This window comes from Leptonychotes weddellii, chromosome 9 (assembly GCF_054177405.1).
Source record: "Leptonychotes weddellii isolate Sample4059 chromosome 9, ASM5417740v2, whole genome shotgun sequence".
Taxonomy (NCBI): domain Eukaryota; kingdom Metazoa; phylum Chordata; class Mammalia; order Carnivora; family Phocidae; genus Leptonychotes; species Leptonychotes weddellii.
In genome coordinates, this window is record NC_138377.1 from 74,216,059 (window position 1) to 74,240,709 (window position 24,651).

Here is a 24,651-nt window from a genome sequence, read left to right on the forward strand (position 1 = left end):
AAAAAAAAAAAAAAAAGCCACAGGCTAACCCTACATCTTCTCTAAGGAACCCTGGCCATCACAGGGTCTGTGGTCTATTAGAGAAGATGCAAATCTGGGGCGCCTGGGTGGCTCAGTCGTTAAGCGTCTGCCTTCGGCTCAGGTCGTGATCCCAGGGTCCTGAGATCGAGCCCCACATCGGGCTCTCTGCTCAGCGAAAAGCCTGCTTCTCCCTCTCCCACTCCCCCTGCTTGTGTCCCCTCTCTCGCTGTCTCTCTCTGTCAAAAAATAAATTAAAAACCTTAAAAAAAAAAAAAAAGAGAAGATGCAAATCTCCCCAAATCATTGTTCAAATGTCTGACTTCTCAGGGCCCCTCAAACATAAGAATGGCCCCACCCTGGCCCAGAGTGATGCCCAGAAACAAGTACCCCCTGGTCAGGAACCACTTCCCCTTATGCTTCTGCTTTACACCTGTGCCCGGTCATTAGTTAACCCCATGCCCAGACGGCCTGCCAGGTGTGTTCATTTACAGAAACAAAGCCATGTGCTCTGGTTCGTGCTACAGTGGAATTCACCGCAGGTCACTAGAAAACAGAGGCTCTGGGGCTTCACTCACCCTTGGACTCCTGGCTACCATTGCACAGTACCCACTGCGGCCACTTTCCCCATCCTTAGGCGCCTCAGAGCTCAGGGTTCCATACAGCAGTGCACTCTGATTATTCTTGCCCATTTTCAGGAACACTTCACTTCTGCCTCCAATAGTCTTATCAGAAGTCACTATCCACTTATCCAAATCTTCTTTTCCACGGAACTGCCAGACAACCTTGGCTTGTTCCAGCAAGACCTCATGCAGAGGGCGGCCTTCAGGGCCTATCCAATGATTCACAAGATCATCCTTCAAACGCCTAAAATGGTCCTTTATTTCATCTTTAATTGCTTTATCAAAACTAACTTCAGGCTTCTCCTCAGGAGAGGTTATATCCAAAGCAACTTCTCTCTGGTGATGTCCTTGCAAATCCCCTTCAGAATTCCTCTGAGAGGAGGTTTTGCTAGGAGCAGCCACGGGTTTCTGAAGACTACTAGAACAATAGTCTGCAAAACGAGTACCCAAAAATGGACATGAGGCACTTGGCTTGGGACAATGTCTGAAAATATAAGCGCCATTCAGAAATCTGTGAACCAAAGCCATGGTAAGATAAAGTCCAAATGTAAATTTCTCCCTGGGCTACGAGGGAAAGAGCTTCAGCAAATAGCCCAATTCCACCTAGAACAGAAGAGACATTGAACAGTTACCAGGGTAGCAATGAATGCATCACAATTTCAAATGCAACACAGATCATGTATTGTGAAATTCAGGAACTTATTTTCTAGTTCTGTCAACATTTACCCAGGGCCTTACTATGAGCAGAATATTGTTTGCACTGTATGTAAAGCATCCCTCTGCCTTGTGAAAAAACGCAGAAAGGGAAAGAAACACAGGCCCCATTCATGGAGTTAATTACTGACCCTAAAATAATTCAATTATGCGCTTCAAAAGGTTGTGTCAATCTTAAAATTTTTTACGCTGGGTTTTTAAAGAAATCATTGATTCCTAAAATAGAATATTCAACTAATTCACTCCAGACCTAGGCTAACTGACATTTTAGCACTTCGTCTACAAAAAGAGGGACTACAGTGTGCACTACATATGGAGTCAGAAAACGTGCCCATTTATTAGGTTATGAGTATTGTGAATATTGGCAATTTCAGGCTGTTAAACCTAATCAACCTCTTTATCCTCAGGTAAAGCTATTAATCTTTTGAAGTCTCCACTTCCTCGGGGGTAAGGCTGTGTTAACATCTCCTCTACCTACCGGAAGGGATTCTTCTGAAGATCAAATGGAATGAATGACGGCTATAAGAGCATTCTCTGATCCAGTAAGTCTGATAAACCCCCAAGATTCTTCATGTCTAACAAACTCCTAGTTCAAGGTCCACACTTTGAGTAGCAAGGCTTGGACTATCAGTTACTATCTGAGCTCCTCAAATCTAGAACCTAAACAAAAATACCAATACCATCACATTTAAATGCCAATCTTAATATTCTCAAACCACCTGACATATATTATCTGACTGAATGCACACAAGTCTCCTGTAAGACAAATCAGGTAGATATTTCCTTTTTCTAGGAAACAGATAACAACAGGTGAAGTGATTTGCCTAAGCTGACAATGCTAATCAGTATGGAAGCTCGAACTAGAACCCTAGCCTTAAGTCCTTCTACTACGTGCTGCTGCCTCTACATCAGCAACACGGTCGCCTGGGTGGCTCAGTCGTTAAGTGTCTGGCTTTGGCTCAGGTCATGGTCCCAGGGTCCTAGGATCGAGCCCTGCATCGGGCTCCCTGCTCAGCGGGAAGCCTGCTTCTCCCTCTCCCACTCCCCCTGCTTGTGTTCCCTCTCTCGCTGTGTCTCTGTCAAATAAATAAATAAAATCTTAAATAAATAAAAAACAACAACAAGAAAACATCAGCAATAAGTTCTATAGCTCTTGTAAAATAACAACTTTGGCTAAACAGTCCTCTCTTCTACTTACTCCAGCTACCCCTAAAAGGAATAAAATATGCAATGCCAAGTTCTTTTTTCTCCTGTTTTGGCCCAAAGACCAGGAGAGAGGAAAAACAAACAAAAATTCACCCACTAGTCAGAACATGGAGCTGAATAGGAACTAAACAGCACACTGAAAACAAAAACAAAAAGCCTCAAAAATGCCAAAATCCAACAATCTGGCTTACCTGCCTCAATTGCCCAAGAGTCTACATCAAAATGGCCCCCGGAACACTAACTAAAACACTAAAGTGCTCATCCTCCTAGAATGCCCCTCCTCCCTCATGCCCCACATTAAATGGATCCCCACTTTCTCTCTTCTAAATCACTGTACTCTGCTTCCTGCCTCCAGGCTTGCAGCCACCACCTCTACCTCATCCCTCCACTCAGCATCTAAAAGGGCCTAAAACACAAAACTGATCATTTATCTTCTCTGACTAAAACCCTTCCAGGGGGGTGCCTGGATGGCTGGGTCAGTCGGTTGGGGGTTTGCCTTTGGCTCAGGTCCTGATCCCAGGGTCCTAGCATCAAGTCCCGCATCGGGCTCCTTGCTCAGCAGGGAGCCTGCTTCTCCCCCTGCTTCCCCTGCTTGTAGGCGTGTTTGCGCGGGCTATCAAGTAAATAAGTGAAATCTTAAAAAAAAACAAAAAAAAACACCTTCCAGGGCTCCCTCATGGTTTTCAGAATAAAGCCCAATTTTCTCCACAGGGTCTCTAAGACTCCTCCAGATCTGGCCTCCATTCACCTCCCCAGCCTCACCTTAGTCACATTCCACTCTCTACTCCAATAACCATAAACACTTGCAGTCCAACAAGTGCCAACCCCCCCAGTCCCTCTCTGGGTTTCAGGCCTTGGCAGATTGCTGCTCCCAGGCCAGGAGTGCCCTCCGTGGATTTTACCTAGCTAACTTATCCTTTGGTACTCAATTTAGACATCCTTTACCTTCTGCATTTCTAACAAGCTCCCAGGTGATGCTCTCATCATTGGCCCACTGCACACTCTTTAAGTAGCAAAGTCCTAACTCATCTCCCGGACTCTGATCTCTACCTCTCCCAATCCATCCTTTGCCTGGCAATAAAAGGGATGTGTCTAAATATAAATGCACTCCCCTTCTAATAAGTCAGCAATTCCTCCCCCAGAAATTCAAACTCCTAAAATAGTACACAAGGCCCAACTCCCTGACCTAACTTCTACTCACATCCATGGCCAATGACCTGAGCTCTATTAAGACCAATGGTAGAGGCGCCTGGGTGGCTCAGTCAGTTAAGCCTCTGCCTTTGGTTCAGGTCATGATCCTGGGGTCCTGGGATCCAGGGGGAGGGGGAGGGCAGGGAGGTCCCTGCTCAGCAGGAGTCTGCTTCTCCCTCTGCCCCGCCAAAAAAAAAAAAAAAAAAAAGAATGGAACCAGGAAAATTAGTTGATCTGAGGTCCTGGAATCATAGGTAATATTTCAATTTCCCTCGCTGCTTGTGCTTAATTAATTTTACCTGTACATACAAAGGAATTTGGGAAACAAATGATAATCCGATAAAATGGAATTTGTACAATCATAAAAATGATTCTCGTGAACCCCATCCGCAGGCTACACTAAGTGGCAAATAAGGAGGAATCAAAATTGCATATATACTAATATTACAAACATAAAAGTGTACCGACAAAAAAAGATTTGAGGGAGGAAAAAAAGAAAAAAGCCTTAAAGTCGTATGTAGGATGATGGGATTCTAATATTATTCACCGTATTTTCCAAGCCCTCAGTAGTGCTGTTACTTCTCTAATAATATAGCTTGAATTATAAATTTTTGTTCCGTATTTTTACCAATAAACATAAAGTAAAACCCATCAACTGGATGACCCCGGGCTGAAGTTGGTCATTTTTGACCGCAACGAAACCCACGGCGCTAAAAAAGAGCAGTCGTCAAGACTTTATACCAGGGCTGACCACGCGCCCGAAACCGTTCCAAGTATAGTTCACTGACTCCTCACAACTGCCCTGAGGTACTGTTATTATTCCGATTACAGAGACGAGGAAAAGGAGGTTCCAAGAATAAATTACTGGAGGTCACACAGCTAGTCAGAGGCAAAACGAAACTCTAGAGCCCCGGTGTTTAACTCCCGATCTGATTCGGGGGAGCGGTCCGGACCATGCCGCGGCCAGGCGGCCCCCTCAACCCTCACCTGCTAGGGCTGTTGTCCCCCGACAGCCCGCCAGCGCCCGCTGGCCTCTCTGCCGGCGCCCGAGAGGGCCTTCCACCCGGGTCCCCGCTTTTCCCGACCGGGTACTCCGCTTTCCTCGTGTGGGTCCATCTGCTTTTCCAGTCCGGCGCCGAACCAAGCCTTGGGGCACGAGAGTTCCGGCCGAGGTGCAGGCGGGAACAGAGTAACAAGGTTCCAGGAGTGCGGCGAATTGAGGCTTTTGGTCGACTAGCTTCCCAAAGGGCTCGGCTTCCACCCCTCCTGATCTTTTCTGCTCTGTGTGAGAAAGTGGGGGAGAATTTAGAGAGGATCCTTCCCTTTCTGCATCCCTCCTTCAGGCTGCCATCTCCACCTCGCATCTTTCAAATAGGACCCAAATATTACGAACGTCCTTTCACCCCGGGGCGCCAGGGTTCCCCGGTGCCGCCACTCCCCGCAACCTCCTAAGAGCTGTCCATGGACTCAGAGGACTCGATCCCCTGGAATCGCCCCCGTGGAATCTTAGGAGACCCACCAGGCACCTGGACAGCAAACCGTCCTTACTGGCCTCGCCCAGTCCCGCCCAGTGGGGCCGCCCACTCCGCAGGACTTATATTGTATCTTGTGCACACCTCAGTTTGAGCATTTTAAACATTGTATCTTAAGTATTCATTCACTTCCCACTTCTCTGCCACACTGTGAGCTTCTTGGGTCCAGAACTGTGCTGTTCCTCCTGTCCCCAGCAATTAGCACTGCACTAGCAGGAATAAACTCTCAGCAAGTATCTGAATGAATTGTAACCCCTGGCAGTTAACTCCGTTCTTCTCCAAGGTTAAGGCCTCACCAAACACAATTGGCTTTTCCAAGTTTCCTCCACCACTTGTTTCCACGCCACCACCTCTTCTTCCTTGAAATTCTGCTTTTGACTTTTCTAGACTCTACACTTGCCTAGTTCTCTTACCTTCTAGAACCTTGCCCCAGCTGCCTCCTCCACTGACTCTCTTCCCACAACCTTAAATTCGGGTTGTCTCCAAAGCCCAGACTGCGCCTTCCTCTTTTCTAGTTTCAGATATGAGTTATGTACAATTTTATCTCCTTCTGTAAATCCCAGCATACAATTCCAATCTCTGGACAGCAGTTCCAGCTGTGAGATACAGCATTGGCATCTCAAATTAGATATGTCTGAATCTGAATGTGAATTTACCCTAACTCCTCCTATGTTCCCTGTTTCTGTAAATGCCCACATCCTTCTAAGCTGGAAATCCTTGCCTTAAAACCTATCCTTAAGGGCGCCTGGGTGGCCCAGTTGGTTAAGCGACTGCCTTCGGCTCAGGTCATGATCCTGGAGTCCCGGGATCGAGTCCCGCATCGGGCTCCCTGCTAGGCAGGGAGTCTGCTTCTCCCTCTGACCCTCCTCCCTCTCATGCTCTCTGTCTCTCATTCTCTCTGTCTCAAATAAATAAATAAAATCTTTAAAAAAATAAATAAAAATAAAAATATTAAAAAAAAAAAAAACACCTCTCCTTAAACCTCTTCTCACTAACCCTAAATCTACTGAGTTCTCTTTGCTATCTTTGAGCTTTCACTCCTTCCCTTCAAACCCATATATCCCCCGATAGCTGTTGCCCTTATACAAACTGACATTCAGTCTACTGATTGCCCTACTCTGGACACAACAGTTTGTCTTTTTCCACTTTAAAACGTGGCACCCAGAGCTGAACACCAAATTCCTCTGGCCTCCAGACATTCCACTGCTCTAAACCCTCCATAATCTCCTACTCCATCTATGCTATTCATACTTATCCTCAGTTTCTCAGCCCAGCTGGTATCTGCCTAAACCACACTCATTCCTCCTCATAATCAGTTAACATTGTTTCTGCTCAGCATTTCTCCCTCTTCTGCTTCCCAAACAGTTTGTTGCAAGGATTTATGACTCTCTTCTCTTCCCACTTTAGCTGATTGGTCCAGCGGTCAGGTAGATCAGGTTATTCCCAGGGTTTTTCTGAAGTAAAACTGGAAAATGGTCCTTTTAACCCTGATGGCTCCTGCGGAGCTCATGAGCTAACTGGTAACACCGTGGGGTGGGGGTGGGGGGAATGGATTGCAGCAAGAGAAAATAAAATCAAGGTGCAGAGAGAAACAGTAATGGGAGGATAAAAGAAGACCCATTCAGCATTTATATTGTCAGTTCCAGTTGTTCCTGAGGCCCAGCTGCATCAATTATCTTCCCATGGCTTGGCCATTTAGTCTTTCCCTGATTTCTAAGCACCAATAAATTCTTTCTACCTAAATTAATCTGAGTGGTTTCTACCACTTGCAACCAAGAGGTAGGTCCTGATTGATACACTGACTCCACCTATTCTGAATACACCTTAAATCCTGTCTTTTCCTTAAAACTTTCCCTAATAGGTTCATCTCATAATGATTGCTCTCCTTCTGACACCCTATAATATTTATGCTTTATATTGTGACACTGGCACTTAATTATGTTCAAGTGAAAACTAGATTATAAACATGACTAAACTGCTCATTGTTTTATGCATACAAGCCTTTTCTCTTGAATAGGAGGGTAAAAACCTTCAAAGTAGTGATTTTTGTCATATACTTTGAAATATATTTTTACGGGGGCACCTGGGTGGCTCAGTCGTCAAGTGTCTGCCTTCAGCTCAGGTCATGATCCCAGGGTCCTGGGATCGAGCCCCGCATCGGGCTCCCTGCTCGGCAGGGAGTCTGCTTCTCCCTCTGACCCTCCCCCCTCTCATGCTCTCTATCTCATTCTCTCTCAAATAAATAAATAAAATCTTTAAAATAAAATAAAATACATTTTTTCGGGGCACCTGGGTGGCTCAGTCGGTTAAGCATCTGCCTTTGGCTCAGGTCATGATCCCACGGTCCTGGGATTGAGCCCCCCATTGGGCTCCCTGCTCGGTGGGAAGCCTGCTTCTCCCTCTCCCTCTGCCTGCTGCTCTGCCTACTTGTGCTCTCTAGGTCTCTGTCAAATAAATAAATAAAATCTTTAAAAAATATATTTTTTTCCTACAGTAATCTGCACAATTTTAGACACAGAGTGGGTACTGCCTAAAGAGGCTAAACAAAAGAGAAATTTCATGAAAACCTTCAGGAAGGGCTGTGGTGACAGAGGTCAGCAAAAAATATTTCAATATTATTCGAAATATCATTCAGTAGTCGCATCCCTCAGTGGAGTCCAATCAAGTTTGAGGATGATGAGGGTATGAGCCAGGCCAAGGAACTGAAGTATTTCAGAAAGGAATATTACCTCATGGGAGTTTGGGATCATGGTGGTGTTACTACAGATCCATGGTTCACTCTCTGCTTTGCTAATCCAGGAACTTAATTTTATCTGTTTACTCAGAGGATTACTTCATGCCAAGCAACTTCACAGGAGGAGAAATAACAAGCCAGAATGTCCATTTGTTCATCTACAACAAAGAATGGGCCCGATTTGAGAGCCGAGGCCATCGACCCAGGACAGTCCCTCCTGATGGGGAAGCCAGACTACTAGGTGAGAAGGGTCAAATAATTAGAAAGAACTGAGAGTGTTCAAGCAGATTTTCCATGAAACAAAATAAACGTTCTATTCTTCTTTTGGGGTTATTCCTATCTGCAGCATGAAGACCAAGCATTTTCTGGTGCTACTTTAATAAATTTCTGAACACAGACATGTTCTTTGTCTTTTCTTCTTTTTAAAGATTTTATTTATTTACTTGAGAGAGAGAGTGAGAGAGCACGAGCTGGGGGAGGAGCAGAGGGAGAGGGAGAAGCAGACTCCCACCTTGAAGCTCAATCCCAGGACCTGGGGATCAGGACCTGAGCCCAAGGCAGATGCTTAACTGACTGAGCTACTCAGACACCCTAGGCATGTTCTTTTTCTATGGCTTTTTTCTTAGTTGACTCCTTTGCAGGTAACCCCAGTCCATCCCCCACCAACATGTGAGCACGACAGTTGCCTCACACTGAGGCGATTTTACTCACTCTCCTTTACAATCACAGTCACAAGCCAGGAGGCTCTATCACAGTCCCTTCCTGACTTGGATTTGGGAAAGACCTGCTGCATCGAGCGTACCATCACAAATCTCCTCAACCTGAACTGCTTCTGACTAAACCTCATTTGCCAGGGTGCAAGAATTGGACAGACTTGATAGCTCCAGTTTCTGACTGGCATTCCCAGGCCTGATCCTAGTATTCAGTTGAGCCCTGAGGGGAAAACTGCTCATTGTTTCCTGATACTCGTTCTTTCTTCATCTTATTGCAATAGAATATTTACCTGGACAGGTGAATAAAGTTTACATTCCCCACCTATTTTTGCAGTTACCAATGGGAGTGGAACTGTCTTGTGATAGCTGCAAGGAGCTTTCCTTAAAAGACAGCTGTCATGTGTCTTCTCCCTCCTTCCCCTTTGCTTTCATATTAACGCGTAGAACTTGGAAATGATAGAACTCCATCTTGGACTATGAGGATGAGGGCAGCCTCCCACAGAAGGAGTAGAAAGCAGGAAGGAGCCTGGGAGCTCGAGGACTTTGTGGATGAGAGCCACCAAAACAGCCCTGGATTGCCTACATCTGGACTTTAACATGAAAAATAAATTTTTTCCCTACTTAAGCAACTGCTAATTAAAGTTTATCACCCACAGGTGACTCTAATCCTAAATAATATATTCCAGTTTGGGCTGTAAGTATACAGCTTAACCAACTTTGGGTCAAGTTTCTCTTTTAATAAAAATAGCACATCCAGGTGGACCAATGAGAAATGTAGGCAAATAAAGAGACCTCCTAAATCCATAGAACTTTCTGTGATGATGGAAATGGGTTAAGATTTTTGTTATTTATTTGAGAGAGAGAGAGAGTGTGTGTGTGTGTGTGAGAGAGAGAGAGAGAGAGCATGCACAGGCAGGGGAAGGGTAGAGGGAGAGGGAGAAGCAGACTCCCTACTGAGCAGGGAGCCCAATGTGGGACTCAATCCCAGGATCCCGGGATCATGACCTGAGCCAAAGGCAGATGCTTAACCAACTGAGCCACCCAGGTGCCCCTAATTTAATTTTAAATAGCCACATGTGGCTAGTGGCTACCATATTGGACAGAATAGTCCTAGATAATGGAGACAGAACTATGAATTACTCTGGAATCAGTCAGCATGTGAAAGCCCGAGATTAATAAGCATGATATGGGAAGTAGGATTAGTATAAATTTTGCCATTGATTGAACTTTCCAAGGATCATAATATTTAAAAGGTTAAAAGTGGTTATACATTAATGTTGGTCATACTCTCTGTGAGAACAGTTTAAGCAGCTTGCATAGAATCTTGATTTTAGAGGAGTAAGGAGCAAATAGGAGAATTAAAAGAAATGAAAATTTATTTATTTATTTATAATTTATTTATTTGAGAGCAAGCCAGAAAGAGAGCACGAGCAGGGTAAGAGACAGAGGGAGAAGCAGGGAGTCTGGTGCGGGACTCGATCCCGGGACTCTGGGATCATGGCCTGAGCCAAAAGCAGATGCTTAACTGACTAAGCCAACCAAGCACCCCAAGAAATACTAATTTAGACAGAAAATCAAATTTTTTATTACAAGAGAGATGATAATATCAGTTATGTAAACGTACCAGGCATTTTTCTAAGTGTTGTTCTTTCTTCTTTGAATTAAACATTAACATGTTTAACATTTAATATTAACATTAAACATTAATATGTTTAATATTCAAAACAAGCCCATGAAGCAGCTACCATTATCATTGTACAGATGTGGAAACTGAGGCCCAGAAAAGCTCCAGAAATAGAACTAACTGAAAATGGAAGGGGAGAAGTAACAAGTCATAAAATCATAAAATTATATTGTTCAAATGGAGATCAGTAATCAGGTTTCACCAAAGTTTGTATGCTTTTTTTATTGTGATAAAATCTACATAACATAAAATTGACCATTTTAACCATTTTTTAAGTATATAGTTCAATGGCACTAAGTCCATTCGCATTGTTGTGCCATCCATCTCCAGAATATTTTCATCTTCCCAAACTGAAACTTGGTACCCATTAAACATTAACTCTCCATTCCCCACTCTCCCTCATCCCTGGCAACCACCATTGTACTTTCTCTCTATATTAATTTGACTACTCTAGGTACTTCATATAAGTAGAATCATACAATATTTGCTCTTTTGTATCTCACTTATTTCACTTGGTGTAATATAATCAAGGTTCAACCTTGAATATATTAGCATGTATCAGAATTCCCTTCCTTTTCTGGGGCGCCTGGATGGCTCAGTCAGTTAAGCATCTGCCTTCAGCTCAGGTTATGATCTCAGGGTCCTGGGATTGAGCCCCATGTTGGGCTCCCCACTCAGTGGGGAGTCTGCTTGTCCTTCTCCCTCTGCCCCTCCCCCTGCTCATGCATTCTCTCACTCTCAAATAGATAAATCTTTAAAAAAAAGAATTTAAAAAATAATTCCCTGCCTTTTCAAGGCTGAATTATGTTCCATTGTATGTATTTACTACATTTTGTTTTATCTATTCATTCCTTTTTAAAGATTTATTTATTTATTTATTTTAGGGGGGAGGGGCAGACGAAGAGGGATAATCTCAAGCAGACTCCATACTGAGCACAGAGCCTGACATGGGGCCTGATGACAACCTGAGCCAAAACCAAGAGTTCAAGCCACATGTTGGGTGTGGACACTACTTTTAAAAAAAATTGAGGAATCACCTTACTGTCTTCTATAGTGACTGCACCATCTCATATTCCCACCAGCAATGCACAACCATTTTATTTTCTCTACCTCTTCAACACACTTGTTATTTTCTGTTTGTTTTTTTATAAGAGCCATCCTAAAGTGTGTGAAGTGGTATCTCACAGTGGTCTGATTTGCATTTCCCTATTCAACTGTTTAAGTATAGGAAACCCCATGTTTATTCATTAGCAGTGGGGAAGGGGAGGCTGAAGGGAGGGAAATTGATCAAATCAAGAAGGAAGTATATCAGGCAACAGAGAGAGTGGGGGCATTACGGGAGGGAAATAAAGGCAAAGGGTTGAGGGAAATGATTATTTAGGTTAACCCAGCCAGGTCTGTGCCATCTTCTTTCTTAGCCTCCCAGAAGCTCCTAGGTGGTGGGCTTCACCAGAGCTTAACTGTAGCTTTGTTCATAACAAAACTGAAACCCACCCAAATTAGAAATGGAGACAAGAGAGGGCAGTTTATCTATTTGTAGACACAGGGCAGCCAAACACCCAGAAATAATATGACAAAAGAAACAAAGGGAAGCAGATCAAGAACTGGCCACTACAAGGAGAGGCTCCCTTACTCAAAGTGAAATGAACCTTAAAAGCACCATTTGGAAACCTGGAACCAGAGGACATTGAAGCTTCTGTGCATCAGGACATGAATGAGTAAAGCTCTGCAGTCACATACGTTGCAGGGAGGAAAGAGGCAGAGGTGTTGTCCAGCCCTGGCCAACCTTAGTAGGTAGCAGGACCTTGATCGAGTTTCCAATTAACATTAAGTGAGGGGCACCTGGGTGGCTCAGTTGGTTAAGCATCTGCGTTCGGCTCAGGTCATGATCCCGGGGTCCTGGGATCAAGCCCCGTATGGGGCTCCCTGCTCCTCGGAGAGCCTCCCTCTCCCTCTGCTTCTGCCGCTGCCCCTGCTTGTGCTCTCTCTCTCTCTCTGACAAATAAATAAATAAAATCTTTAAAAAAATAGTAACATTTAGTGAGATAATATATGTAAAGTGTTTAGCATAATCCTTGGGATTTTTAAAAAAATAGATATTTTTAAAAAGCTAGATATTATTGTTGAACTCTGGGACAGTGCTCAGCAAGTACATAGTCTAGTGCAGGGCATGGCACCAAACGAGTGACAGCAGCACAGTTCGAGAGGCAGGTGCCACGTCCAGGGGTGGCCCAAAGAAGGGTGTCATGAACACTTGTGGGCCAGACACTGAACTGAACATTTTCCCTTTTAATCCTCACAATGATCCTGTGAAGTAGGTACGAATATCATACCTATTTCACAGGTGAGTAAACTGAGTCTTGGAGATGTTAAGTCACTTGCTAGTCGCAGGCCTGTCACAGCTGGTGAAGTGGTTGAGCTGGGATTCAAACCACATCTGCCGGCTCTCTACAGGGTACATGCTCATTATCCACACTCCTCTGTATCGTATCTGCTTATTTGCTCACCTTGGGGAGCAGTTTCTAGAGGGAGGACATGAGTACTGAAGGATAAGGCGTGTAACACGCAGATGAGAGGAGGAAAATCAATCCACGGAAGGAAGCACACAGGCCCAAGGCATGGAATTATGCAACAGACATTACATTTAGAAAAACGTAAGAGTTCTGCTTGACAGAATGGTGACAATTCCTACTGACCAAATTCACACACAGAGTTGAGCCTGGATCCAGATATTTACTATATCATGTCTCTTATGCCTTACCACAATCTTGTAAGGCAGATACTTTTTCCCTCTTTTACCTCTGAGGAAAATGAAGCTCAGAGAGGTTAGGTGACCTAACTACATTCACAGAAGCTGGGGAGTGACCCGAATGCCAGTCTGCTAACTCTATGCACTTCTTATGATTGCAGGGTGTGGGGAGGACAGAGAGAGAAGGAAGCGGTTGAGCAGTTTCTCAAAGAGCTTTTTTTACTGGGACCCACAGTAAGAAATGAAATGTGTTATGACCAAGTCAACTATTAATATATTATTATATATTAATATAAGGTAGAATTTTCTAGTGTTCATCAAGATCCAGTTTTTCTATCCCTCCAGGCACACTGGAGGATTACACTTCTCTGCCTCCTTACGATTAGGCAATCATATGACTAGTTAGACCCTTACTCTATACCATATATGAATCAAAGACCTAAATGTGGGGCGCCTGGGTGGCTCAGTCCGTAAAGCGCCCGACTCTTGGTTTGGGCTGGTTCAGGTCATGATCTCGGGGTTGTGAGATGGAGCCCTGCATTGGGTTCTGTGCTCAGCATGGATTCTGCTTAAGATTCTCTCTCTCCCTCTGCCTCTGCTCCTCTCCCTGCTTGTGTGCACTCTCTCTCTCAAAATAAATAAAATCTTAAAAGAAAAGATATAAGGTTATCCTTATGGAAACATCCCATTCACTCCCTGGCATTCTGACATGCTTTCTTGAGGGGGGTGTGTGTGGTGTGTGGTGCGTGTGTGTGTGTGTGCGTGTGTGTGTTGAATATGGGAGACAATTCAGGGTATATACATATCAAATACAGACAGCCTCTGTTATATGTGCTGAGGCAGGAACAAAAGGTTATGAATCATGCAGCTATACTGAGAGAGGCCAGAGATAGGGCTGACTTCATAACATCTGAAAATCAGTTCACACTTAGCAGAGGGAACACTTAAATGCAAGGAAGCCCAGGTCTCACTGGACACGCACAACTTAATCATGCACACAGGCTGATGGTGGTAGATATTACCTTGTAGTCTCACACAGCATTTTCTCAAACCCCCGTGTGCCCCTAGGCCTGGCTGTCAAGCCAGTCTAACACTGCTGGGAGAGGTTACGTTATAGGATAATACATGTTGCACGATCCTGTTTTTGGATGTGTTTACCTATGTGTCCCAAAAGGTCTGGAACAATATATACCAAATTGGTCCTAGGAGTTATTCTTGGGGAATGAGATTGGGAGAGAAGGGGTATGAGGATGAGAGCTTCTTTTTGGAGGGAAATACACTTCTGTATTTGGATTTGTTATTTACAATGGGCATGTTTTAATTTTGTACTTCAGAACATAAATTTAGGGGCGCCTGGGTAGCTCAGTCGTTAGGCGTCTGCCTTCGGCTCAGGTCATGATCCCAGGGTCCTGGGATCGAGTCCCACATCGGGCTCCCTGCTCGGCAGGAAGCCTGCTTCTCCCTCTCCCACTCCCCCTGCTTGTGTTCCTGCTCTCTCTCTCTCTGTCAAATAAATAAATAAAATCTTTAAAAAAAAAAAAAACACATAAATTTAAAAGGGCCTGCGAGTGACTGAAACATGCCTCACTTTCTACCCGCAACTCTCCAAATTATACTTTACAAATTATACTTCACTCAAGGGAACAGAACCTAGATGGCACTTACTGGCTTCCAAAAGACACCTGCTGAATGAATAAAGAAAGAGCCTAGAGTAGATATTGAAAGAAACTTTGGCCTTAAGCTCTGCCCTCCACACATTAGGAGTTGAGCTTCTTCCTTTCCTTTTGATTTCATTTTTTCCACTTTTTCCCTCCTCCTCTTTTTCCTCTTCCCCATGTTCTTCCTCTTCAAACAAACAAACAAACAAACCACAAAGAAACCCCACACAGCAGCAACAACAGCATAGTGCAGCAAAGGAGTTTTACCATGCCATCCTCTAGTAGTAATACAGAAACACGCAAGTACACAAAAGTAATGGGTAGGAAAATACGATTTCATACACACAATGGGGCATTAGGGGATGACTTTAAGTTGAAAGGTAGAGTCATCCAGTCCAAGGCAGAGAAGTAAGGGATAGGGGAGAAAAAGGAAGGAACTGGGCAAGAAAAATACGGTGTTATGCCCGGGGGAACACAGAGCTCAGAGTCTCCCCAGGCTGCCACTCTCTTCTCTACTCAAAGTCAGCTTGCTTAGGTCGTCACTGAAAAGCGACCAGACTCTGGGGAGACCAATAACCAAAGACGGAATGGTTTATAAGATTGACTAACAACCTACCATGAGAAGTATGTTTACCAAGAATACTTGTGTCAGCCAAGCAATGTAGCCTCTTCCCATAAGGGAAAGCCTTCTGGAATTAGGGGGCTGCTTGGAGAACAGGGGCTTCAATGCAGATGGATTTGGGGGCTATGAAGTGACATTTTCTCCAAACTGTGGAAGTCTGGAATGTCACTCGTGGGCTCCCAGGAGAGTGTGACCAGGGTGATGGACAGGATGTGGTAGCTGCTCAGGGCCCCCCCCGCAGCTCTGGAAATGCATTAGAAAACTCTCCCTTGGGATGCCTGCGTGGCTCAGTCTGTTAAGTGTCTGACTCTCGATTTCAGCTCAGGTCATGATCTCAGAGTCATGAGATCTAGCCCCCGTCGGGCCTGTGTCTGGCTCCATACTCATCAAGGAGTCTACTTCTCTCCTTCACCCCCTCCCTCTGCCCCTCCCCCTGCTTATGGGCGTGCATGTGCGAGCTCTCTCTCTCTCTCTGTCGCAAACCAATCACGCAAGCAAGCAATCTTTTTTTTTTTTAAAGATTTTTATTTATTTATTTGAGAGAGAGAATGAGAGACAGAGAGCACGAGAGGGAAGAGGGTCAGAGGGAGAAGCAGACCCCCCACTGAGCAGGGAGCCCGATGTGGGCCTCGATCCCGGGACTCCAGGATCATGACCTGAGCCGAAGGCAGTCGCTTAACCAACTGAGCCACCCAGGCGCCCGCAAGCAATCTTTAAAAAAAGAAAAGAAAATTCTCCCTTGCTTAGCCCCCCTTCTGGCTACTATGTTTATACCTCCCTACCCCATCTTGACCACATTTATGATCTTGCCCCTCCACCTGCTTTACACTAAAGTTATTTCCAGTGTGCTGGTTCCTGATTGCTCTAGGTAAGCAGGCTGTAGTTGCTTGTCTGCCAGACCAGGGAGAGGCACAGAACTGCTGACAGCAGTTAAGAGCACCACCCTAGAGTCAGACATGTTCCATTACTAACTAACTGTGTGGCCTTGGGAACCTCTCTGTGCCTCACTGTCCAGAAGAACACAGAGATGTGACATCCAGTAAGGAGGACTTGCTGGCCCAGCTGATGGCCTCTAGTTTTCAGATACTTCAGCATTCGGCTAAGCTACAGAGAGACCCTGTGCTCAAGGTCACAGCCTTCCCACGTGGCCTACATATAATGAATGATTGAGGCAGGGCGATAAAGGTCTGGCCATTTCAGCCCAGTGTGGGACAACTGACCATCTATTTTGGCTTCGGATTATCCATGTGATTAGTTGACACTGTTGTCAGGTACACACTGCAGCTCAACTTCTCCCACTTTTCCCTATGGTTGTCAATTCCCAGGGACACTCCCTAGTAAATATCCTGCACACTAAACTCTATCTCAGAGTCTGCTTCTTGGAGAACCCAACCTACAACAATTGATGCTAGGAGTGACCCAAGAAAGCAGGCAATAAAAGGATGTTTAGAAGCAAGGTCACTAAACACACAGTTGGAGATGAAGATCTGGTGGTCCAATTGTTAAATATATTATCATTGGTGAATAGGGATAGTATGCTGGCAGAAGGGACCGTACTAGCTGGTGGGATGTATCAGATAAAATAGAGGGGCCAGAGTAATTAGAAGAATAGTGAAATTGGGTCACTGTGACTGACAGCCAAGTGTGAAAGCCAGAGGGCCCCCTTAATGGCATATGAAGAGAGCTTCATCACCTGTAGTGGGAGGGTAGGGAAAGCTGAGGCCCAGGATAATCATCAGAACAGTCTAAGATACAATGATGTTAAACTCCCAAGCAAGGCAAGCTGGCTAAAGACCCTAGCTGGGAAATAATGGGAACATGACATGTGGGATGGAGATATCTGACTGGTGCCCCTGAAGATCTTGAATTCCCAGATTCTCCTAAACCCTGAATGTGCAGAAATGGCCCATCATCCAGTGCTTCCCTCTCATTTGTAGACAATGCAGAAGACCAGACCCTGTAAGACTGCATGTACCCTTCTCAAAGTCTGCTCTTACCTCCCTCCTGGATACTAGGCTGATAACCAGGGTTAGAACACTACATAACCCAGTGAGGGACGTATTGGGCCTCATAAGGGAGGGACTCATTAAGGGACTATCCCCCAAAGGAGCTGCAAGAACTAGCCACACATAAAATGGCAGGAGCTGGGAGAGTAGCAAGGGACTGGACTCTGCAGGTGCTTGATCAAGAGGAACAGATCATAAAATTGGGTAAGGGAGAATTTATTGATTTGGAAGCATTCTCCCGAGATACAGCATTTATCACTCTGCCAACGACCCAGGAAATGGTGCAAATTTGCTACCAGAATGGCTCTTAGAAGCATGAAAAACTACAACCCACACAAAGGGGGAAAAAATCAGAATTGCTAAGACAGTGTAGGAACAGATTTAAAAACTCAGGGAAGCTCAATGAAGTAGATGTACTGTAGGAAGACTGGAAATCCCACTGAATGATTATGTTCCATGGGAAGATCAAGAAGATACTCCACTTACCAAGGCCATAGGGAATGAGATGGTAAAGAGGAGTACCAGCATCAATGAAATTTCACTACATGCTAAAAATGCAGGCCAGGATTGACAGTAGGAGAGACCATTACAAAACATTTTGGCTCACAACAGTAATGGGGTGATAGAACTTGAAACAAGAGGCCAGGTGGCAGCACTTAACTACCAGAAGCCAGGTAGATACAATTACTCTAATAGCAGAAAGGGCGGAGTGACAGCCAGGGAGGCCTGAACCTCAGAGACTTATGGAGATGGTTAACAGAATACAGCATCTCCAAGAGCTAACAGGGCTAATCCTCAATTTTCAATCAGAAGAAATCAAAGTTGGGTGATCAAGGGCCTGAAGGTAGTTGCCCCAATAAAAAGTGACATCCTTCTCCCACCTTTGGATCTGAGCCAGTTTTCAGACCCTGAACTCTTTAATTAAGAAAAGCTCCAGTGTTGCGTGCAACTGATGAATCACTGAATTCTACCTCTGAAACTAGTAATACGGTACATGCTAATTAAATTGAATTGAATTAAAAAACTAAAAAATAAATAAATAAATGGTCTGGTAACCAAAAGAAGGACCTTGCAACACCGTGGCAAACATAGGGGTGCGTGGGTGGCTCAGTAGGTTAAGTGTCCAGCTTTTTTTTTTTTTTTAAGATTTATTCATATATTTATTTGAGAGAAAGAGCACAAGTGAGAGGCAGAGGAAGAAGCAGACTCCCCGCTGAGCAGGGAGCCCAATGCAGGACTTGATCCCAGAACCCTGAGACCATGACCCGAACCAAAGGCAGGCACCCAACCGACTGAGGCACCCAGGCACCCCCTGCTTGTGTTCCCTATCTCGCTGTGTCTCTCTCTGTCAAATAAATAAAATAAAATAAAAAAGATTTTATTTATTTGTCAGAGAGAGAGAGAGAGAAATATGAGAGAGCGTGCATGTGTACAAGCAGGGGGAGCGGCAGGCAGAGGGAGAAGCAGGCCCCCTGCTGAGCAAGGAGCCAGATGCAGGACTAGATCCCAGGGTACCGGGATCATGACCTGAGCCCAAGGCTCTTGATCTCAGCTCAGGTCTTGATCTCAAGGTCATGAGTTCATGCCCTGCATTGGGCTCCATGCTGGGCTTGTAGCCTACTTTAAAGAAAAAAAAAATCCCTTATAATCTTAAAAACAAAACAAAACAAAAACATGGCAAACATACACAGTAATGGTTTCTCCAGTACTTCTCTCAACGTTCACACACATACATGTATTTCCACTTTCTTTCTACCTTTTTTTTTTTTAAGATTTATTTTTAAGTAATTTCTCCACCCACCGTAGGGCTGGAACTCACAACCCAGGATCAAGAGTTGAAAGTTCTACCAACTAAGCCAGCCAGGTGCCCCAGTAGGAATAATTTTTATAGTAAGAAAAAAATATTCTATTTCCCCAAAACTGTTAAACAATCATTATGGGAGACACTTGGGTGGCTCAGTCAGTTAAGGTCTGCCTTCAGCTCAGGTCATGATCCCGGGGTTCTGGGATCAATCCTGCATCTGCTCCTTGCTCGGCAGGAAGCCTGCTTCTCCCTCTGCCTGCTGCTCTCCCTGCTTGACAAATAAATAAAATCTTTAAAAATATCATTATGATAAAAAATTCATACTCAGCGTAAAAAGCTCAAACAGCACCAAAGTGTACAAATTAAAAAATAAAAATCTCCTATCTCTAACCATCTTCCTTCAGCCCCTCCCGAAACAATTATAGCTGGCATTTATTGAGTGCTTACTCTTTGCCAGGAAGTTCTCTAAGCACTTTTTAAACACATGTTAACTAATCTAAACCTTGTTACAACCCAAAGAGGCAGATATAATCATTACCCTTATTTTACTAAGGGAAAACTTGCACAGGTCAGGTTCTCTGGGAAGCCAACTCAAGAGGAAATTTAGAGTATAGTATGTTTATTCATTCAATCTAGACACCATTTACTCTTGGGGCGCCTGGGTGGCTTAGTCGGTTAAGCATCTGCCTTCGGCTCAGGTCATGATCCCAGGGTCCTGGGATCGAGTCCCGCATCGAGTCCCGCATCGGACTCCCTGCTCAGCGGGGAGTTTGCTTCTCCCTCTCCCTCTGCCCCACCCCGCTTGTATGCACTTGTGTGCATGCTCTCTCTCTCAGATAAATAAAATCTTAAAAAAGACGCTGTTTACTCTCTATATGGACTAACTCCAGTACATGAATCATTAGAAGACTTGTTGAAGAAAGAGCAAAAGCAATAGATTTCACTCAAATAAAGAACATACCTTGGGGCGCCTGGGTGGCTCAGTCATTAAGCATCTGCCTTCGGCTCAGGTCATGATCTCAGGGTCCTGGGATCAAGCCCCACATTGGGCTCCCTGCTCGGCGGGAAGCCTGCTTCTCCCTCTCCCACTCCCCCTGCTTGTATTCCCTGTCTCGCTGTGTCTCTCTTTGTCAAATGAATAAATAAAATCTTAGGAAGAAAAAAAAAAAGAACATACCTTGGGCGCCTGGGTGGCTCAGACGGTTGAGTGTCTGCCTTCGGCTCAAGTCATGATCCCAGAGTCCTGGGATCAAGTCCCGCCTGCTTCTCCCTCTGCCAGCCACTCTCCCTTCTTTCTCTCTCTCTGTCAAACAAATAAATAAGATCTTAAAAAAAAAAATACCTTTTTTTTGTTTTATTTATTTAAGTAACCTCTACACCCAACATGGGGCTTAAACTCAAGACCCCAAGATCAAGAGTTGCATGCTCTCCCAACGGAGCCAGCCAGATGCCCTAGGACCTATCTTTCTTAATTGCAGTCAAGTATACTGACAATATTATGGTCTCTTAACATGGAGCTTGAACTCACAACCCTGAGATCAAGAGTCAGAGGCTTAACCAACTGAGCCACCCAGGTGCCCCTATTATGTCTTTTTAAAAATTTTTTTAGAGAGAAAACGTGCAAGAGTGGGCAAGAGGGGGGAGAAGGTGGGCAGAGGGAGAGGGAGAGAGAATCTTTTTTTTTTTTAAAGATTTATTTATTTTGAGAGCGAGAGAATGAGAGACAGAGAGCATGAGAGGGAGGAGGGTCAGAGGGAGAAGCAGACTCCCCGCCGAGCAGGGAGCCCGATGCGGGACTCCATCCCGGGACTCCGGGATCATGACCTGAGCCGAAGGCAGTCGCTCAACCAACTGAGCCACCCAGGCGCCCCGAGGGAGAGAGAATCTTAAGCAGGCTCCACTTTCAGCATGGAGTCCAAAGCAGGGCTCTGTCTCACAACCTTGATATCATGACCTGAGCTGAAATCAATAGTCGACATGTAACCAACTGAGCCACCCAGGCACCCCTGGTCTTCTTCTATGAACACATTTAAAGAGGGTCCTTACAGAAGGGCACCAAACTTCAGGGTGGCTAGAAATAGGGAAACTAGCCTGGTCATTTTGAGTCATTCTGGCCATGGGAGAGGGGTCTAGGGGTTATATCTTAGGAACAATCTTTTGGAGTAAAAAGGTAATTGGGCCTTAGTTTTCTTTAAATCCTGAATGCCTTTTCAAGCTAACTGGCAGCAAATTGGACATCTAGGTATGTGTTTAGTTCCAGGGATTCCTTTAAGTCTGTTATTTTCTTTTATTACTATTTTAAGGCATGCACATTTGTGATATTTTAACTTACTGGAGAAAATAAAATTTAGACAGTAAAGGAGAAAAGAAAAAGGGAGCCAGAGAGCAAAAACTCATCAGCTTGCCTGTGCCCAGTAATGTCCAGGGAAGACTGGGGTCTAATTCCCAATTTCACTACCAGAACAAAGAATTTATGACTCCCCAAAAGTTTTTAGAACATTTTCAAATTATTATTGCGAATGTTCCCTACCCTATATTCCAAATCCCACAAAGAAATCACTTCTGAAATTGCCCTTTATTTTTTAGAAGTAATTTCTATGCCCAACATGGGGCTCAAACTCATGACCCCAAAGTCAAGAGTCGTATGCTCTATGGACTGAGCTAGCCAGGTGCCCCTGAGGTTGCCCTTTAATTAACTTGACCTCAACAAGCAAAAAACTGAATTTATTTCCTTCATACACCAGTCTCCCAAACTTCCTTTACACTTGTGTTTCTTATCTGATGAAGGGCCCATTCACCACCAGCTTCCTAAGCCAGGATCTAAGCATCATTTGTGCTAGGGACCTCACCTTACCCCCTCTCCCAACTAATACTCATGTCCTGGGAATTCTACCTTCCAAATTATCCAGAATCCATCCACTTCTCTCCATTTGCACTGCCTCTTCATTAGTTTGGGGCACCATCATCTTTTGCCATAATGACACCAACAGCCTAAGTGGTCTCCTCACCCTTAGGCTCCCTCCCTTCTAATTCATTTGCCACACCGCACCCAGAGTAATCTTTTTAAAACATAAATCTAATAACGTCGTTCTTCATTTAAAATCTTTGAATACTGAAGTTCAAACTTCTGAATATAGATTATTAGGCACTGAAGGATGTGGCCGCTTCATCCCTCCACACACCATATTCTCTGTTCCATAATGAACTTTCAGTTCCCCGAACCCAATTTTTTCAATTATCTACGGGCTTTTGCCCACGCGGTTCTCTGCTTGAAACACCCTTCCTTCTACTCTTCTTTTGGGTAACTCGGATGCATCCTCCAGGTTCCAGGTCAGGTGTCACTTGCACAGCCCAAGTAGGTAGGCTTTATTCCGGACGGGTGCCCTCTGCGTGGTCCAGCCGACTTGTGTCTTCCAGGCGGGCAAGACCCTGACGGCGCCCTCGACACTCCATCAGTGTGGGCCAGTTGAAAAACTTGTCAGAGCAGACCCAGATGCTTGCAGCGCCAGTTCACTACAGGTACGTAGCACACCAAGCTTTGGCCCCGCACAGGAGACACACCCAAAGCTACCAGGGGCCCGCGCAGGGTACAAGACCGCTGACCACTGTCCGGAACCCAACCCTGTACGGGGGCCCGCCTCCCACGCTGCGTCGGGGGTGGGGCAGGGCGGGGCACTGGGCGCCGGCGAACGGCGTGCGACGAGCGGGGGGCGGGGCCAGGGGCGGAGCGGAGCGCGCATGCGCGGTCGCCTTTGTGTGGGTCGAGCGGCGGCGGCGGCGGCGGCGGCAGTGGCGGTCCCACTGGCAGGCGGGCAAGAGGGGAGTCCGGGCGGCGTCCGGCGTGGGAGCCGGGGGACCACCATGGTAAAGAAGCGGAAAGGCCGCGTCGTGATCGACTCGGACACGGAGGACAGCGGCAGCGATGAGAACCTGGATCAGGTGAGGGCAGGCCGCGGAGGCGCGGGCCAGCGGAGCGGGAGGGCTGACTCCGGGCCACGGGAGCCTGGAGCCGGCCGGGCCCCGGGCCTCCCGTCCCGAGCTCCCGGCCCGCCCCGTGCCCTGACCTCCGCTGCCACCTCTTTCTTGTCCTCCCCGCAGCTCCCGGGCCCCTCGGAGTCCGGACGGGGCCTGGAGACGGAGCCCAGAGGACTTGGCGCCTTGGGCGGGGAGGCGGGGCAGGGACCAGGCTGGTGGGCCTCGGGCTCGGGGGACCAGAGGGGTCCGTGATCTGCCGGGGTCAGATCGGAGCAGCGGGCTGCAGGCCTGGCGATCCGGGCCCAGAGAGATAGGAAGTATCATACGCCCGCCAACCCGGGAGGCTGGGAGATTTTGGAGGAGGTGCAAGGGTGAGTGTGGGGTGGTGGGGGCGGGGGGCGAGGTGGTGCGGGCTCTGGAAGATGAAGTTTTTCAGACTAGAGGTGTGGACCTGGAGGAGAGACACCCTTAAACGTTCCGGGGAACCTATGCGGTGCTTGATGAGGAAGACTTAGGTGTGGGCACAAATCTATTTGGCAACTAGGGTCGTTTGTGGTTGAGAAGGGTTCCCGTTGAGATGTCAGACCAAAGAAAACTCCTGGGAGAAGGAAAGAGGGCAGAAGTGGATAAATATATAGGACGACTTGGAAGGACTATGACTTTGGCCTCTTGGCTCTTTTCATGCAGCATCCCAGAATTCTTTCTTACTTGAAGATTGTGCAGGAACCATTGAAAGTAACTTTTGGTCTCACTGTCTTGGGGTTGAACTGTTTTTGTGCTCTGGAAAATACTGTAGGGAGGAAGCTGTCCTTTACAACAGTGCTCTAGTGATACTAGAAGATTCAAAGACAGTTTCCCCTCATGTTTTGGGAACAAATGATACAAAGAATATGCAAGAGGTAGTAGCTTTATAAGTTAAGTAGAGGGAGTACTGAACTTAGAATCTGAAATTTTGAGTTCTAGGCTGGCTGTGCTGTTTTCTAGCTATGTATCTTTTGTCTGTAACTGTAAAATCTGGATACATTAGCCTTGAGTAGCAAATTGGACTATTATAAGGATCAAGTATTTTTAAGAATTAATATTGGTACAAGCACTTGCAAACTAAGGCTTTTGTATCAATGGCTTCTTGGGGGTTCTTTGTATTAGGCCACAAGTCTCAGGACTAAAGTATTAGGGCATAAAAGGGGTGGACTTTAAGAAGGAGGGACTGGAAATGTGTTGAAGAAAAGAGGACTGTTTCGAAAATGGTGGTATGGAGGTGGGAAAGTCGTGGGGCTTCATCAAAGGGAGAAAACCTTGTTTGGGGATAGGAATTGAAAGGTAAATTGAAAATGTTCTCACTGAAAGGCTCCTGAAATTTACAAAAATATAAAAAATATATTCTTGGCTGGAAAAATTTGTTCGATAATTTTAGACTGGTAC

At 45.5% G+C, this 24,651-nt stretch overlaps 2 protein-coding genes across 3 annotated transcripts in view; one reads left to right on the forward strand and one right to left on the reverse strand.

Annotated features, from left to right (window-relative positions):
- Positions 1–4,889, reverse strand: part of NDUFAF1 (NADH:ubiquinone oxidoreductase complex assembly factor 1) — a 15,564-nt gene extending 10,675 nt beyond the window's left edge. For both annotated transcript variants that reach the window (XM_031031591.2, XM_006736634.3), the window contains exons 1-2: positions 4,740–4,889; positions 597–1,244 (exon numbers count right to left, since the gene is read on the reverse strand). In XM_031031591.2, coding sequence (XP_030887451.1) covers positions 597–1,169 — 573 coding nt within the window. In that variant the 5' untranslated portion in view covers positions 1,170–1,244; positions 4,740–4,889. The remainder of the gene's footprint in view (positions 1–596; positions 1,245–4,739) is intronic.
- An 18,103-nt stretch (positions 4,890–22,992) lies between these two features.
- Positions 22,993–24,651, forward strand: part of RTF1 (RTF1 homolog, Paf1/RNA polymerase II complex component) — a 41,212-nt gene continuing 39,553 nt past the window's right edge. The window contains exon 1 of the mRNA XM_081831848.1: positions 22,993–23,193. Coding sequence (XP_081687974.1) covers positions 22,993–23,193 — 201 coding nt within the window. The remainder of the gene's footprint in view (positions 23,194–24,651) is intronic.